Here is a 17026-nt window from a genome sequence, read left to right as displayed (position 1 = left end):
CCTGAATATATCTACGAAAAATGAAATGAAAATTGTACAAATAAGGAGGCATCCAAGAATCTTACTTACTAAAGAAGAAAGAGAATGTTCAACAAATATTCTGAGGCTCTGCCTGGCTCAAATTTTAAAGTTAGTGCTACAGTGGATCCAAAGAAGGATCAGATATATTCTAAGACCTCAGATAATATTCATTGTTATAAAACTAAATAAATAAAAACCAGTATGTATAATATAGGTTAAAAGAAGTGCCATAAAAGTCTGTTTGTAATGTAAAATTTAAAGCAATTTCAATTCTAAAGTACACTGGAGGGAAGAGGAATCTAAAGAGATAACTACCTTCCTTTGCCATTCTATATGTGTTAATTTGCAAAGCCCACTCACTCACATAATGTAATCACCAGTCCTGCACCCCAATGACCTACATGTGTCTATCTTCAACCCCATATGTGTAACTCTTGAGCTCAGACTCTCATTTCCTACTCTTGACTGGGCATCTTCATGTGAAATGTCCTAAAGACACACCATGTTATGTTAGAAACTTTTAGTTTTACTAGCCTTAACACATCCTTCGATTCTATTTAATGAATATTCAAAAGCACCCTCATATGTTCTTAGATTCAAAGTCTTAGACTCCTATCTTAGAGTAAAATCTGACTCATCCCTATGAAGTGAGCTGTCCTATGTAAAGTCCCAAACTAATTAAACAGCCTGACAACTAATTTGTCTCCATTGCGTGTGGTCACCTATCTTCCCAACTAAAAGATCACATTCTGTCTTGCATTACCTGTGTTCATAACTACTAGACTAGAAGGACTGTGCTTTACTCTTAGTTGTATCTATTCCAGCACAGAATGAGCACTCAATGCACGTACATGTACATTAAATTGGGCCAAATTTAATGTGGGTACAAAATTCTCCACACAATTCAAACACACTCAAATTTATTGAAATAAATTGTCTTCAGGATGGTACATTAGGAGGAAAGTGAGGATGATAGACATATCAGAGGATCTTCCGTTCAGGCACTGAAAGGAATCCAGTAAAGAACCTCTCAGAAAAAACCTGGAGTAGCTATATTCTTCCATATATTCTTCCTTATTTGGAACCATTTTTCAATCTAGTCCTCTGTGTGTTACTTTTATTTCATTTCTACTACACTGGCAAGTCAGCTTTTAATTTCTCAAAACCTTTTCTTCTGCCCCTTTCATAAGATTCTACTCCCAGTCACAGTCAATTTCAGTGACTTAAAGTCTTGAGGTAGTACAAATGTTATTATGATTTCTTCAAGCTTTTAAGAAACTGTAATTTTTAAAAATTAAGTTATACTATGTTTTCAGGGTCATGAGTTTTCTCTCATGTTGATACTTTTATATTAGATTATAACTTTGCTGAGTCTCCTTTTATTTTATAGGCAAATGTTCAGTTGAACTCCAGGTGGCTAGTGTACAATACGGAATTGGAAAAAGTGGAGGTTGAGAATTGTGTTCAGCAGATTATTTGGAATGCTTTAATAAATAAATCTTCCAGACTTCGATATGCAGAAACATTTTTCAAGTCACTAGAGATGTAACAATCATAAGGCTCCAATTCTACAATGAAACAAGTATCTTCATGTGTATGCATCCATGCATGAATGCAACAAAGATTTATTGAGCACCAACTATGTACAAAGCATAATGGTAGACCAAAATATACTAAAAAATGACCTGTGTCCTCAGAGAGAATATATTCTCCTACCAAAAGTGTTCTTTTTCACAAGCCAAGTTTATATGGAACATCTTAAATTTCCTTTCAAAAAGCTAATCTAATCTAATAGAACCACTGTTTAAAAATGATTGAGATGAATTTTTCAGAACACTGATGCTACAGAAATCTAATGGTAATACAGAAGCCACTGACCTTAAGGACGAGAATGATTGTGAAAATCTCTTCCCCTACCAAAATTCTATGATTCGATGAATATTAAACCAAGGATTAAAGATGAGTAAGGAAAATGATACTGTTATCCTTTATAAGGGTCTATGAAGAAACAGTGTTATTTGGAGATACAAGGCAAAAGTAGTATTTGTTGATATTTGACATATTTATAAATATTGATGTTTTCAGCTTTGCTTTATAAAAACACCTTTCATGGTAAACAGGTTTAAAAATCCTTGAGTGTCTTCCATGCTGTAAATCAAATAGCTCAATACTTTGGATAAACTGCCTCTGTTCAAACTGCTGAGGCCAATTCTCAAACTCACATTTATAATAAAGAATTGAATTACCCTATATCGAAAATCAATTCTATACTGCATGAAACCTATACCTCAATTTAAAAGAATCAAAATATTTCATTTAAAATATATTTTTACGTAACATTATTACCAACTGATATTCAATCAAACATCTACTAAAGCAATTGTATATTTCTGGCATTTGAGATGATTTTAGAAGAAATGAGAGCAAAACATTTGATGTTAAATAGTAATTTTTTTTATATTTAGCATTAAGCCTAACATGTCTTTAAGATATAAAGTAACTGTGTCAAGTGAGATCATGCCACCGCACTCCAGACTGAGGACAGGAAAAAAAAAACAAAAGCAGAGAAAGTGACAGTTTAAACTTCAAAGTACAGTCTGCAAATATTTCCAGTCAATGATCAAACATTTTTGGTGCCAAGTAAATCTGCTGCTATAGATAGTTATCCCTAAAAGAGTGAGTACCTTAGGCAATCCCGTTGTGCCAGATGTGTAAAGAACGTACAGTGGGTGTTCTGAAAGAACAGGAACACAGTCATGTGATTGGGCTTTCGCCATCTCTTCATCCCAATCAAGGTCACGACCTGGAGCCAAAGGAACCGCCTCCTGCACAGCAAAAATATAGGAATATGTACTGTAATAAGGAGATGAAATCAAGAGAATAAAAAGTAGCTAAATCTACTTAAGTCTGAGCATCTGGCTGAAAATCTAGGCCTATATGGCACTAAACATCAGATTTATGACTAAAAAGTTCAAGTTCATGATTTAACATAAATGTTTATAAAAAGTCCAAAAGTGTGGTATTCATTTCAACTAAACTGACAAAAAGACATGTTTCATTTAAATCTAATGATATCCTTAAGAAATTCAGTCTCATGCAATAATGTTTTCATCAACACTCATAGCTTAACAAGGTTTCATGTTTTTATAGATGTATGTACACTAATAATTTTATAAACTAATTTTTATTTTTCATAGCCTATTTCTTTTACTTTGGAAGTGTCATCTTTATAATGGTGTGTCAACTAAGCTATTAAAATTTATCTTCATACAATGGCCTTTAGGAGTAATACCACAGATACCTTTCCAAATAAGAAAGCAGTAATAATTCTTCAGGAGTAGGGAAGAATTCTACTATTGCTTTTTGAAGACTAAAATCCAGTTTTGAAATTTAGTCAGAGTCTGTAATGTATCTAAAATATGATGCAAGTTTTTCTCCTTCTAGGTCATTCATTATTGTTGGAGAAATGTTTGTTTTCATTTTTTGTTTCAAGAACCAGCTCTGTGTTGTAAACATTGTGATAATACAGTCATGAGTTAAACAGATACACCTTTAAAGAAAGTAGATAGGCTTCTTCAAAAATAGTGACAATGGAATGGGGAGATGGGTCAAAAGCAGGGAAGTGGCTCTTGGAAAAGTTACTCTGATGGGGAATTATAGCTATTTAAGTAGAGTTAATGCCAATTAAAAGTCTGGTCATTTTCTTAAATGTTAGCTGTGCTCAAGATCACACATCAGGAAGTTTATAATTAGCAAACATGTTAGCACAAGCACAAGCAAAGTTATATAATACTCGGTGAAAATTAAGAAGATTTACTATCTAGGGATGTAGGTAACCATATAATGGAAGTGATTCCTGAGATAACCCCAAAGACTGAAAAATTTAGAAAAAACAAGCCACTGCCATTTTCTAGGCTGATTAACACATTAATCAGGGTGGTAAAAATTGTTTATATATTTAAATAGGTACATTTGCCAATACTTTATTATAAATATGATGCCTATATGAATATGATACCTGTAAGAAGAAACACATTTATAGCTGAATTGAAGACTCCTTATCAAGTTGAAGTTTCAGGCCAAACTGATTTATCCAGCCTCACTCTGATAGGTACTGGCTCTGCCATTTAAATAAATAAAATAGTTGACTATGACCAAATCATATGTTTACATCTCTTTTTATACAATGAATAAAAGCAACTAAAAATTTGCAAATTACCAGGCTTTTGACATCACAGAGATCTATAAAAATCATCACACTGCAAAATAAAAACATAATTTGAGTGATCACAAAAATAATTACAGGTTGATAACTGCATAGGCCTCTAATGAAATTAGGACTTCAATAATTGGTTACTCTTCAGGCTAAGAAACAGAGGTATGGACAAAGGAGAGCTGACAAATGAAGAAAGAAAAAAATATTTTCACATATATGCATTTACTTCTATAGATATATCTCTCCTAGTTGTTATAATTCTTAAAAGGCAGTTTTGGGAGAGTCCAGGAGTGATTGATGTTCTATCCTTTGATTCCATCTTTGCTTGCCTGAGGCTTAGGTGTGGCAGCCAAGTTTTTATCTCCTCTTACAAAAATGCAATCCTGGTTAGTAAGACACACCACTAAGCCTCATAATTTGTGTCTCTCTAAATTCAAAGCAAAGCCAGTTCACTGGGCTTAATTGCTGCCTAAACAGCAGGTCTAATAGAACAAGAGACCTCTATAGCCCTTACCTATATCAAAACAGAGGAAAGGATCTGCAGAAAAAGAGAAGCAGAGAAAGCAAGCTAGTTACTGGGGGAAGCAGGCAGTTTATCCCTATTAAAAAGAGAAGAGACTTGCATTAACTTGCATTAGAAAAATCTGAATAAGGAACATTGATATCCATATCCAACATGTTTATAGTGAAAGACATAGCATATATCTTGTTGGTTACAGTCATTAAACTGGAGTTTAAATCCTGGTTCTGCCACTTATTAGCCATGACTTTGGACTATAACCTCTCCATTACTCAGTTTCTTTATCTGTAAAATACAGTGAGTAACAGCATCTGTTTCATTGGTTTGTTAGAATTAAATTTTAAAAAAGTATTTGGAAGTACTTAGCATTGGGCCTAGAACTTAGTACATCATATTTCTGTAAAAATTACATATGAATGTGAATAGCACACATATACTCATATGTATACATTATGTGTGTGTTCCTGCCATTCCTCTAAACTTTTCTTACCCAAAGCCTTCTATATTGCTGATTTTGCATTTCCTGATTTAAAGAGCAAAGAAGCTTTTTTAAAGCAAAGAAGCTTTAAAAAAAAATGCTTGTGGTCATCTGAAAGAAACTTAAAATTCTTCTTCAAGATCATAAGAACATTAAAATCACTAAGTGCAATAGTTCATGAACCACAGACTACTATAACTCTACACAGGAATTTAATGTGGCAATGGGAATTGCTAGGTGGTAATCAAAATGACATATTGTTAACACTCTGTCTCAGATCTTGTCATTTAAGTATTTTCAAAGAAAACGTCTCAAGAGTTCTACAAATTGCACATGATTCTTTGCACTCTTGCAATTTCACTTCTGAAAAAAAAATTAATCTGCTAGAAACCCAAGTTGGTCTCATCATAAATAGCTAGAGATTTGCTTGGGTAAAGAAGTAAGGTGATCATCAGGTCAAAGTTATAGGAAAAGTACTGTAAATTGTATTCATTGATATACTGTTTTCCCTTCCTTCATGGATCACAGAATAATTTATCCACTTAGAATATTCATGTTTTGTTTTACTGAGCATAGTTCTATTTCTGGCCTAAATACTTTTCTAAATTTTAAAAAGATATTTGCATGCAAATTAATCACACCACTCCAAGAGTCAGGACAGCTGAGGGATTAAGCATACAGTCATAGAGCATGCATTCAAATCTTGACTCTGGCACTTTCAAACTGGGCACGTTACTTTATCTCCATGTTCATTGGAGTCCTCTTTTATTAAAATAGGAATAATATTACCATGTAGTTAATAGAGTTACCAAGAAAATTTAAAAAAGGTATTCATTAGTAGAGTATCTTAAAAATCATACAGTAAGCAGTCAATTCTTGTCATTATAATTATTATAATCTGAGCTAATAAAAATACTTACAGCAATAGCAGTATACATATAACCCAATTCATTAATCTCACACATGTTTCTGTGCTTTAGTCTTTTGGTTTTAACCTAGATTTTCATGAAGTCAGTAAGTCTTCTTTATATATTCTCTAGAAATAACAATGACATTGAGCAGTATACTAAATAGCTTATAAATCAAGTGTCTCCTTTAAATGGTAAAAACTAAAATCATCCTTAGCATATTACCATAAGCAAGAATCAAATTCAATATTCAGATTACCATATTTGGACGATTATAAATGAGAATTTTGTCCGGTTTGTGTTGTCCTATTCTTAGCGCTTCTTCTATAAGTGGTATGTACTCTACCCTCCTTCCAGGTTCAATGCCAAATGATGCTGTAACCACCACCTTGGGCTACAATTAAGAAAGAATAATGGAGAGAAAGCTTTAACAATGTTAATTAAGGTAATCCCAATATTTTAGCTGCAGATTGGCAATTTCTAAAGAAACATCTGAATGATTCCATTTTCTATTGAATGGTCTGTAAACCAACAAACCCTTTTTAATTGTCATAGACTTAACCACTTTCACATAAATCTCACTTACCTGTTCAAAATTGCATGCTCAATGATGTTTCTGACTCATAGGTATGAAGTGTATAAGTTCCTTTCAAATAATTCATTAAGCCAGGTAGATTTGCCATGAACTAGTAAAATGCAAATCTTGAAGCCCCTTAAGAGGCCCCAGTAAGAGCTGGCTGTTGCTGAGGTTGTGGTGGCATTTCACAGATTTTCTACATATTTCTCTTCTAAATGCATAAAGAGACTGCAGCAAAAAAAGACCCAAATCTCCAATAATTTGTATTAATTTTTTTCTCATTCTTAATATATACTCACATTCCCCAAATATTAGATATTATTTTCTTAGAAAGGTCCCCAAATGATTTAAGCTCCAAGTTCCACAAAACCTAGACCTGCCCCTGTCCTTAAAATACACTTTAGGCTGGGCATGGTGGCTCATGCCTATAATCCCAGCACTTTGGGAGAAAAAGGCAGGCAGATCACAAAATCAAGAGCTTGAGACCAGCCTGGCCAACATAGTGACACCCCGTCTCTACTAAAAATACAAAAAATTAGTTGGGGATGATGCTGAGCGCCTGTAATCCCAGCTACTTGGAGGCTGAGGCAGGAGAATTGCTTGAACCTGGGAGGCAAAGGTTGCAGTGAGACAAGATGGCACCACGGCACTCCAGACCAGGCGCCAGACCACAGTGTGAGACTCTGTGTCAAAAAAAAAAAAAAAAAAGACACGCTTTATACTATTTACCTGACAACTTGCTAACTTGAAAAGTCATTCTTGAGGACAAACACAGGTGTAGCCAAAATGCATTTGTGGAGGGAACCACAGCTTGTGTTAATCCTCTTCTTCAGTATATTCTGGACATGCCTCAAATGTTTGACTACAGTCAGTGTTTGCTTAGAGCTTACTCCACAGTAAGCTCTAAACGGCCAACTTCGGATGCCGTTTACTTTTGTGTTTCTTATACCTAGCACAGTGCTTGGCATGTCATGAGCTTTCAGTAAACATTTGTGGAACTCATTAATTTGCAGAAAAAGAAGTCCTCATATTTTTAAGCATATTGTTTCTTCACCAAGAAATCCAAAGCAAAAGAGACAGATAATAAATTATTCAGAAGGCAGATAATCGACCCAAGGTATTGCATGTATTCCTGAATTCTGATTTCTAGTTATAATACATTTCATCTAGGAAAGGTTTATACGGTGCTAAATATATGCATACGTAGTACTGTCAGCTTTTTGAATATAATTTAATATTCATGAAACTGAGGCTCAGTGCAATTACATAGCTTGCCCCAGGTTACAAGTGGTGGAGGCAGAAAGAAGGCCAGTTCTGTTTGGTGCAGAACCTCTTTAAACCGTATCAAGCTGCCTTAAAACAAAAAGGGGAGAAAAAAGCAAAAAGTATGTTTCCTTTTATTATATTTTTAAAGGTCAGACATCTGAATGTAATTCACATTTTAATATCTGTAATACTCACAAAAAATAGCTCTAGATAGCATTCCCTAAAATTAGAATTCTGAATAAATAAAAGCAAGCTACGTATCAAATTAGGAGCATATATAGAATATATCAAAGCTAGAATTTAATAAAGTCAAAATTAGACTCTTCCTCTGAAAAAATAATTCCTTTCACATTTCTATTAAGAGTCTTGTTGGAGATTTTATTGAGTCTAGACTGACTTGTTAGAATACAACCTTTCCATCATCTTCCGTTAAACCTTTTTCTTTAGCCTATTTATTTGAAGATCATGACATCAAAATCATTCCTAATTCAACTACACACTATTTGTATCCCACTACCTCAGATATATATCTCTATCTCTATCTTCTCTCTTTACACATGACCTGCCCAATTGCCTTGTCCATAAAAGCATTTATTGCATAAACTCCTTAACAAAAGAGTCTTAGGGGTGTGTATGTGTGTGTGTGCACGCACGTTTTCAATGAAAATTCCTTAAGTGGTATACCAAAAGTTTTGTAAATCCTTATTTATTTTATGTATTGTAATTCCCCTGTAACTTATCACAATTTAAAAAGTTTTATTTGCAGGTCAGTGACTGATATTTTTTCCCTAGATTTTCTTCGTAAGCACTAATGCAACATGTTTAAAAAGAAAAAAGAAAAAAAAAAGGACCCAGATGGTTTGTCCAAAAATCAGCTTTCTTATTTTAATAACTAGCCTATTATAAGATAAACTGAGATATGCAAAGCCTCAACTCTATACCTAGTATTCAGGGGGCATTCAGTATACATTAGCTCTCTTCCCATTAAGAATGTCTCATCTTGAGCTTGTAAAACTCTAAAGGTTAACCATCTCTTACTCCGATAAGAACCTTCCTCCCAGAGTCCTTTTTCCCCTTCATATTGCCCAAAACACCTATCAATGGTTTTTATTTCAGATTCCAGCTTCACTACTACTCATATACTGCAATACATATCTCCTCTTAACATTGCTTAAAACATGACACTCACCTGTTCAAAAAACCTTTACTGGTTAACAGAATCCAGTTCAGATAAAATCTGCCTTTGCAAGCTCGCCTCTCAGCTTTTAGTCACGTTAGTCTACATTACTGTCCTTCCAAATGAATTTTACCATCTCCTGTCTCTATTGCTTGAGTCAGAATCTTTTTCTGCCTTTTTGGGTCCTGCTATGTTATTCTCTTACATTAGCTGAATCTTAGCCAAGATCTAACTCAAATCTCACCTCCTTTAGGAAGCCTTCTTTGTTTGCCCTGACTGAAAGAAAATGCTCCTTCCTCTAAATCAGGGGTCTGCAAACTATGGTTGTGAGCCAAACCCAGCAGACAGCCTGTTTCTGCGAAGTATTATTGAAAAATATACACCTATTGTGTATGTGTTGCCTCAGGCTGCTTCTGTGCTATATGTAACAGCAAAGCTGAGTAGGTGCAATAGAGATCACGTCATTCATACTGCCTAAATATTTAACGTCTGGTCAATTTACAGTTAAAATTTTTCTAACTCCTGCACTAAATTTATAGGTTACTAATAGTTAAAAATTTTTAAATGAGTACTATATGTCAGACGCTGTGCTGTTTTAAATACCTCAATGATATTTCAAACAGACTCATGATATATATATGTCATATTTTCTTTATCCGTTCTTCAGCTGATGGTCACTTAGGTTGATTCCGTATCTTTTAAATTGTAAATTAAGCTGCAACAAACATATGCATATCGGTGTCTTTTTGATATTTAATGTAATGATTTCTAGAAAAAGTATCTATCAACCATCCCATTTGAAGGGAGGATCTAACTATTATAGATCATTCTCAGATGATTTATTCACAGATAAATATGACTAGGTTATAGGTAGCTACAGCTTGATTTCCCAAAATAAAGCACTTACCTTTACATGATCAATGCGACTACTTAGTTCTTTAGAAGCAAATCCCCCAAATATGAGACTGTGGATGGCACCTATCCTTGCACATGCCAGCATGGTATATATCGCCTGTGGGATCATGGGCATGTAGATAACCACAGTGTCACCTTTCTTGATGCCATGCTTGACAAAGACACCAGCCAGCTTGGAGACCTATATCAAAACCATTAGATCAGTGAAGTGTTTTTTGTATTATTTCACTAAACTTCTAACTTAAGGCAGTAATACTAGATGAGGATCACCCTCCTGGTAGTAGATTAAAGCCTGAGTAACATGTACATGATGATGATGCTAGTAAAACAGACAGTTATAATTATTGATTATAAACCAACCTACTATTATTTCATGCAAACTCGATGACTTAAGATTGCTTAACCCGTCATGTCACAACATTTTTACCGAGCAACTATTATATGCCAGACATGGTATGCAAGAGTTGGGAGCACAATACTGAGAAAAGACAGACACAAACTTGCCCCTGTAGAGCCTATATATATTGCAAAAGATGAATCTGTCAGGTGAACAGAAAACAAAATAATTACAATTTAGATAGATGTTGGGTGACTGTTAAAGGAAAAAATTATATATTAATAAAGAAAACCTATCATTAAACACTAATAAGGGCAAATAAGACAAATTCTACTATATTCACATTTTAAAGAAAAGGTAACTAAGGCTCAGAGTTAATAGATAGCTAAACAAGGTCACAGAACTAGCAAATGCTGTAACAGGACATGATCACAGGTCATCTGACCTCATATTCTTTGTTTTCTACTGCCTCAAGCCAATTATTTTTTATAGTTTTTTTACACTAATTACTTATACAAAGTGATTTCCCTCTGTATTTGAATAAAACATACACAGTTCTGTTTTGTGTTTCTGAGACCTCAACATACAAATGTCTCATGTAACATGTTTTTGTACTTTCTAGCAATAAAAACAAAACAGATCATAAGCCCACACATGATGTAATTTATTGCAAGACTCCCTCCCAGGGGCAATTATAATGGGCTGTGGGAAGTATGCCCAGACCTTAATGAATAAGTAGTTCAACATTCTTTCACTTAAAAAAAAATTAAGTATCTATTATATGTCAGGCACTGTTTTCAGATACATCAGATCAGTAAATGAGACAAGATAATCTCTAGCTTCCAGCTACATACACTTTAGCAGGGGAAATACTTACAATAAACAATAAACATAATAAATAATAAAATTATGTATTATAGTAAAAATATCTTCAGTCATATGGGGGAAGGAGGTAGAGCAGAGTAAAGAGGATTTGGAGTGCAGGGGAAGGGGTGGATGTAATTCTCAATGGAACCTCACTGAGAGGCAACTAAGAAAGCCACAGTTTAGTAAGACAAGTAGGAGATTGAAAAAAATGTGTATACGAATGTACTATTTTAGGCAGAGAGAACAACAGTGCAGTATAAACGTGTAAGAGGTAAAGGAGATCATATGTGATGTAATCAAGGAACAGCAAGGAGACCAGGGGCCTGGAGAAGAAACAAGTAAGAAGACAGTTGTCAATCAGATCAGGGGGCTGAAGGGCCTGTACGGGCATGGTGGGAAATTGGAAGGGCCATAGCTTGCCTTTGAATGTGACCATCGAACACAATGAACAGAGGCGGCTTGGGAGAAGAAATTAGGCCACACAGCTATTTGTGGTTCCTTTCATTTTAGTATCTCCTACTTTCTGAACAAGTTTAAAGAATTCTGAATCCACTCGAAGTGCTACTGAAACTTCAATAAATAAGGCATTTGATATGTTACTTTAGGGTTCACCTTGTTCTTATCAACTTCAGGTGGAAAATTATCAAAGAAAAAACATATTATTTTTATCCAATGACATATTCTTATCCTACCATAAATGTCTGAGTATAGTTACAATTTCTATTATTAGCAAAAGGGAAAATATTTTAACATCGGTTGTTTACAATCAATAATTTTTCAGCTTAAGTTAACCATGTGCCGTTCACCCAATTCACATTCATTTTTGCACCTTCTTAAAATTGTTTTTTGTTAATAATTTAATGGCTTTATACAAGCATAGACCACTATAATTGATTTTCAGTCTGACACCAAGGGCAATATGGATCCCAAGGGAACAGAGCCAGCTAGCAGGAAGATACTACACTGCCAGTGTGTGAATAACTGAGTTGTGAAGGAAGCCTAGAGCAAACTAAATGAATATGTTTATTTAGATATAACAATATGTGACTCTTCCCACTAGAAATTATCTGAATCATTTTAGCAGTAATTTAAAGTCATACATAAATATCCTGTCATTGGTTCAACTTATGTAGTATCTGCTGTATGTCCTAGACTGAAGTCAAGCCTGCAGATACAAAAATGAAAAAGAAATGGTAGGTCCTTAAACCAAAGAAATTTGGAGTCTGAAAAAAAAAAAAAAAAAAAAAGACAAAGGAATAATTATGGTAAAATAAGAAAATGCAACAACAGAAATTTATATATTGTAAAATGATGAATACATATTTGGTTTATATATAACAATACATAATGCATCAGATAGAAGTAAAAGCTTTAAATTTCAGAGTTATAAAATGAAAACATTTATATGAATAATAAAAACTAAATTAATAAAAGTTTTATGTATTCATTGTAGAAAATCTTTCAAAACCAGTCCTTGGGTTAGTATAATTTTATGACCAAATGTTCACAGCTCAAAAATAAAGATTGGTCAAAATTGGCCAAAAGCCATGGTCTACAGGACAAATTAGCACTTGCTTCAAAAACAGCAAGTGTGCTCACCTAAGGAAAATTATGCTTGTATGAAAAAAGATACTCCTAGCATCCAAATTGTAGCAAAAATACAGTGATCACCGGCAACTTCAAAACCACATCAAAGAAAACTCTATGAAAAAGAAGACAAGGGAAGGCATATTTTCAAAATGCAGCAATGTTACACAGCAAACCCTTGTCTAAACAGTAACAAAAAATAGAACTAATTTAAAAACCAACCATAATATCTGAGGAAACAGATTGCTAAAATTATAAATAATCGTTCTTGAGAATATGCAGAATTTTCATAGAAAGAGTTATATAAAATACCTGTACCTTACTTGTAAATGTACTATATTAATCATGTGTTCATGTACACACGCATACATATTTAGTCTGTTTTACTTGTATACATACAGACAGCCATTGAAAAGATTAAAATTTTAACTCTAATGAATAACTTACTCTTTTGGTCATGCATTAACTATACATCCAGGTAAATATTTGTGAAAATAATCAATTATTCTAAAACTGCTTAAGATCTGGTAGTAAAACTATCCCTTTTGAAAGAGAATTTTTAGGAATATAAAGATTTTCATATAAGAAGCTTCTAGGAATGTAATATTTTTAGACAGTTACAGTTAATTAGATACAGCATTGAAATAATTTTCATTTAAGATAATGCTAAGCTAAATCAATTTAATTTGAGACATGTCTCTTGAAAGCAGGAAAGTTAGAGATGTTATTTAGAAAAGAAAAATCTTTCTTCCAAAGATAAAAACATCACATGTACATTCACAAGTAAAATTATCTATCTAAAACACAGAGGAATATTTATATTTAAGAATGGAATTCTATTAAATTTTTCAAAAAATATCACAAAATGCTATCTTACATTCAAAATCGTTATCTGACAGTGGTTCAGAAAATATTTACTAGCACATTTCTTCTCAAATAATTTTCTCCAAATGAAGGAGTAAATACCATTACTCAGAATAATCATTTTTCTCATTACAAGTTTCTTCACATGTGGGTTTCAATCAATATTCGGTTATTTTCAGACTATGTATTCACAAGCAAAGTGAAATAGAAAATTATTTAATCCCTTTAGTTCAAGCTCAAAATAACCAATATTTCAATAATCTTTTTGCTTTCAAGGCTACTGTGATTTTCAGAGTACAATTTCATAGAAAATTAGTTAACGCCTATATTTCTCTATGTATATGTGCTCACAGTCTTGATAGGGAATATTGTCTTCCATTTCTTTAATATGTTAAAATTTACAAGAAAATCATCAGAATTTATCACATCTTATAGAAAATATCTTTTTAATTTTAAAACAATGTTTTTATGTAACAGGCCATTGTGGACAGAGAAGATAATTCTACGTCAAAGAGAAGTCCAAGGTCTAAAAGAATGGAATACGTAATTGATGCCTGTCATTAACACACAACAGGAGTAGGGTGCATTCAACAAAAAGACAAAGAATAATTAAGGATTGCCTCCACTTTTTACCATTTTAACATCTCTCCACTCTAGACATTAATAATTGGGTAATTGTAACTTCCTCCTGCTTTTACGCACTGGAAAATTTCTGCCAAAATCTCTACTCATCATGGCATGTGCCATTTGGCTGAAAAAGTAAAGGCAGTTTAGTTTAGAGAGAGCAAACATTCGGGATGAAGAGGGTTGTGAGATGAACTGGAAAGGTATGAAGAAACAATATCAGATATGATGGAGAGCCTTGTTTTACCCATTAAGTTTAACCTAAGAGCAATGTGTAATAATTGAAAAATGTTCATCCTCTTTAAAAGTAGTTTCCAAATTCTTAAAATGTAATGATTATTGCATAAACTCAATTATTACCTAATAGGGATAAAAATAAATAAATGTATTTGAGAAACATTAAGAATGAGCTAACAGTAGGTTTTAGCAAATGACTGGAAAGTGATGCCATTCTTATTGGACATGTTTAAATTTGAGATGATAGTGGAACAACCATGTATAGATATCTACTCAGCAACCCTGCACATGATATCGACATCAGGAGAAAGGTGTGGGCTGATGATACAGAACTGAGAATAGCCAGTGTTGCACTGGGAGTAACCATCACATATGCGGCAAAAAAAAAAAAAAAAAAAAAAAAAAAGCCATTAGTGCAGATGTAATCACCCAGGAAGAATGTGTAAACTGAAAAGAGAAGGCAACCTAGAATAAGTAGGTTGCCTTATAAGTGAAGAAACAGGCAAAATAAGAAGTATTTAAGAAGGAAAATTAGACAAAATGGACACAGGAATGAAAGGAAAATGAGGGCAGAATGGTATACAGAAGTAAGTGAAGACTGTCAGAGAATGGACAAAAATGTTAGATATGATAAAGAGAGGAAGTAAAATATTGAACATCTATTGGAATTAATAAGAAGTATTAATTACCTTAGCTAAATGAGACATATTTTAGAGGGTTTTGGTTTAGCATGTGATAAGGAAGTTAAAATGGCTTTTTCCCAAAGTTAATCAGTGAAGGAAAATAGGTAAGAAACCAGCTAGTAGTGGAAACATTTACGAATATGTTTAAGATAAAGAGCCAGCAGTGACATGGCCATTAGATACGGTAACAGAACAAGAGCCTTAAAAAGGATTGATAAAATGTCTCCAGGGTACCCAAAAAAAAAAAGATTAGCTTTTATTTAAAAGGAGGGAAAGAGAAAACAATGGGTATGGATTCAGGCAAGTCTGTAGTTCTGGTGACAAAAAATTTTCATTATCATTCCTGGGGTTGAATCAATGTACCCTGTTAAGCTTGAGGGACAGAGGTGGGAAGGCCAAAAGTTTAAACTAGCCTTTGAAAGGTAAAAGAAAAACTTGTTAGAGAAATGCTAAAGAAAAAAAAAAATGCAGCATTGAAGTCCCAGTGGACACTGGAGACCATAAATTTATAGTGAATCCATATTTGAAGTTATGTGATTTTTCTTTAACAGGATTCAACATATTGGATACAGGAATGAAGCTAGTAAGAAATTGGATTGATCCAGGTCTGGAGTTTTGCCGCAGAAGTGAAATGGAATGACAAAGCGGAGGAGAAGTAAGAATACTGGTAAGAGACGAGTTATGTGGCTAAACTAAAAAAGTCAACCCAAATAACAGAAAGATGAACACAAAAAGGAGCCTTAGCTAGTGACTAAGCACCCTTAAAACCATTTAAAACTACGGTATTTCATGAGGCCAAAAAATATACAAAAAAATGCTCAACATGACTAACCTTTAAAGAGATACAAATTGAAATCACAGTGAGATACCATCTCACACCAGTCAGAGTGGCTAGCAGTAAAAAATCAAAAAGCAGCAGATGCTGGTAGAGCTGTGGAGAAAAGGGAACACACACACAGCTGGTGCAAATGTAAATTAGTTCAGCCACTGTGGAAAGCGCTTTGGAGATTTCTCAAACAACTTAAAAACAGAACTGCCATTTGACCCAGCAATACTATTACTGGGTATATACTCAAAGGAAAATAAATATTTGGTTGAAAATAAATCATTCTACCAAAAATATATGTGGACTCATATGTTCCATCATTGCAGCACTATTCACAATAACACAAATATGGAGTCAACGTAGATACCCACCAATGACAGGCTAGATAAAGAAAATGTGGTATATATACACCCCAGAATACTATGCAGCCATAAAAAAAAGAACAGAACCAAGTCCTTTTCAGAAAGACAGATGCAGCTGAAGGCCAACCAAAGCAAATTAACATGGAGGCAGAAAACCAAATATGGCATGTTCTCACTTATAAGTGGGAGTTAAACATTGTGTGCATGTGGAAATAGAGATGAGAAAGATAGACACTGGACACTGGGACTACTAGAGAGAGGACGGTGGGAGGGGGATGGGGGTTGAAAACCTATCAGGTACTATGCTCACTACTGGAATAGTGGGATCATCTGTACAACAAATCTCAACTACACACAATTTATCCATGTAATAAACCTGCACATCTACCCCCTGAATAGAAAATAAAAGTTGAAAAAAAAAAAAACCTGTGGTATTTAAATAGGTAATGTGTCTAAAAACGCATATTATCTAAGAAATGTAGTTGTATTGTACAATATAAGAATACGAGAAATTTAAAATAGACACTTTAAAAGTTATAAGCCCTAATTTACATATATTCT

General features: G+C 33.7%; 1 protein-coding gene across 1 annotated transcript in view; it reads right to left on the bottom strand.

The window, feature by feature from the left end:
- The window catches only part of ACSS3 (acyl-CoA synthetase short chain family member 3), a 161131-nt gene that overhangs the window by 101100 nt on the left and 43005 nt on the right, over positions 1-17026 (bottom strand). Inside the window, exons 3-5 of the mRNA XM_032296849.1 lie at positions 10071-10259; positions 6403-6537; positions 2706-2846 (exon numbers count right to left, since the gene is read on the bottom strand). Coding sequence (XP_032152740.1) covers positions 2706-2846; positions 6403-6537; positions 10071-10259 — 465 coding nt within the window. The remainder of the gene's footprint in view (positions 1-2705; positions 2847-6402; positions 6538-10070; positions 10260-17026) is intronic.

This window comes from Sapajus apella, unplaced genomic scaffold, assembly GCF_009761245.1.
Source record: "Sapajus apella isolate SASKATOON/1434 unplaced genomic scaffold, GSC_monkey_1.0 scaffold2, whole genome shotgun sequence".
NCBI classification, from domain to species: Eukaryota; Metazoa; Chordata; class Mammalia; order Primates; family Cebidae; genus Sapajus; species Sapajus apella.
The sequence above is the reverse complement of the archived record's forward strand: the minus strand, read 5'-3'. Positions and strand labels throughout refer to the sequence as shown.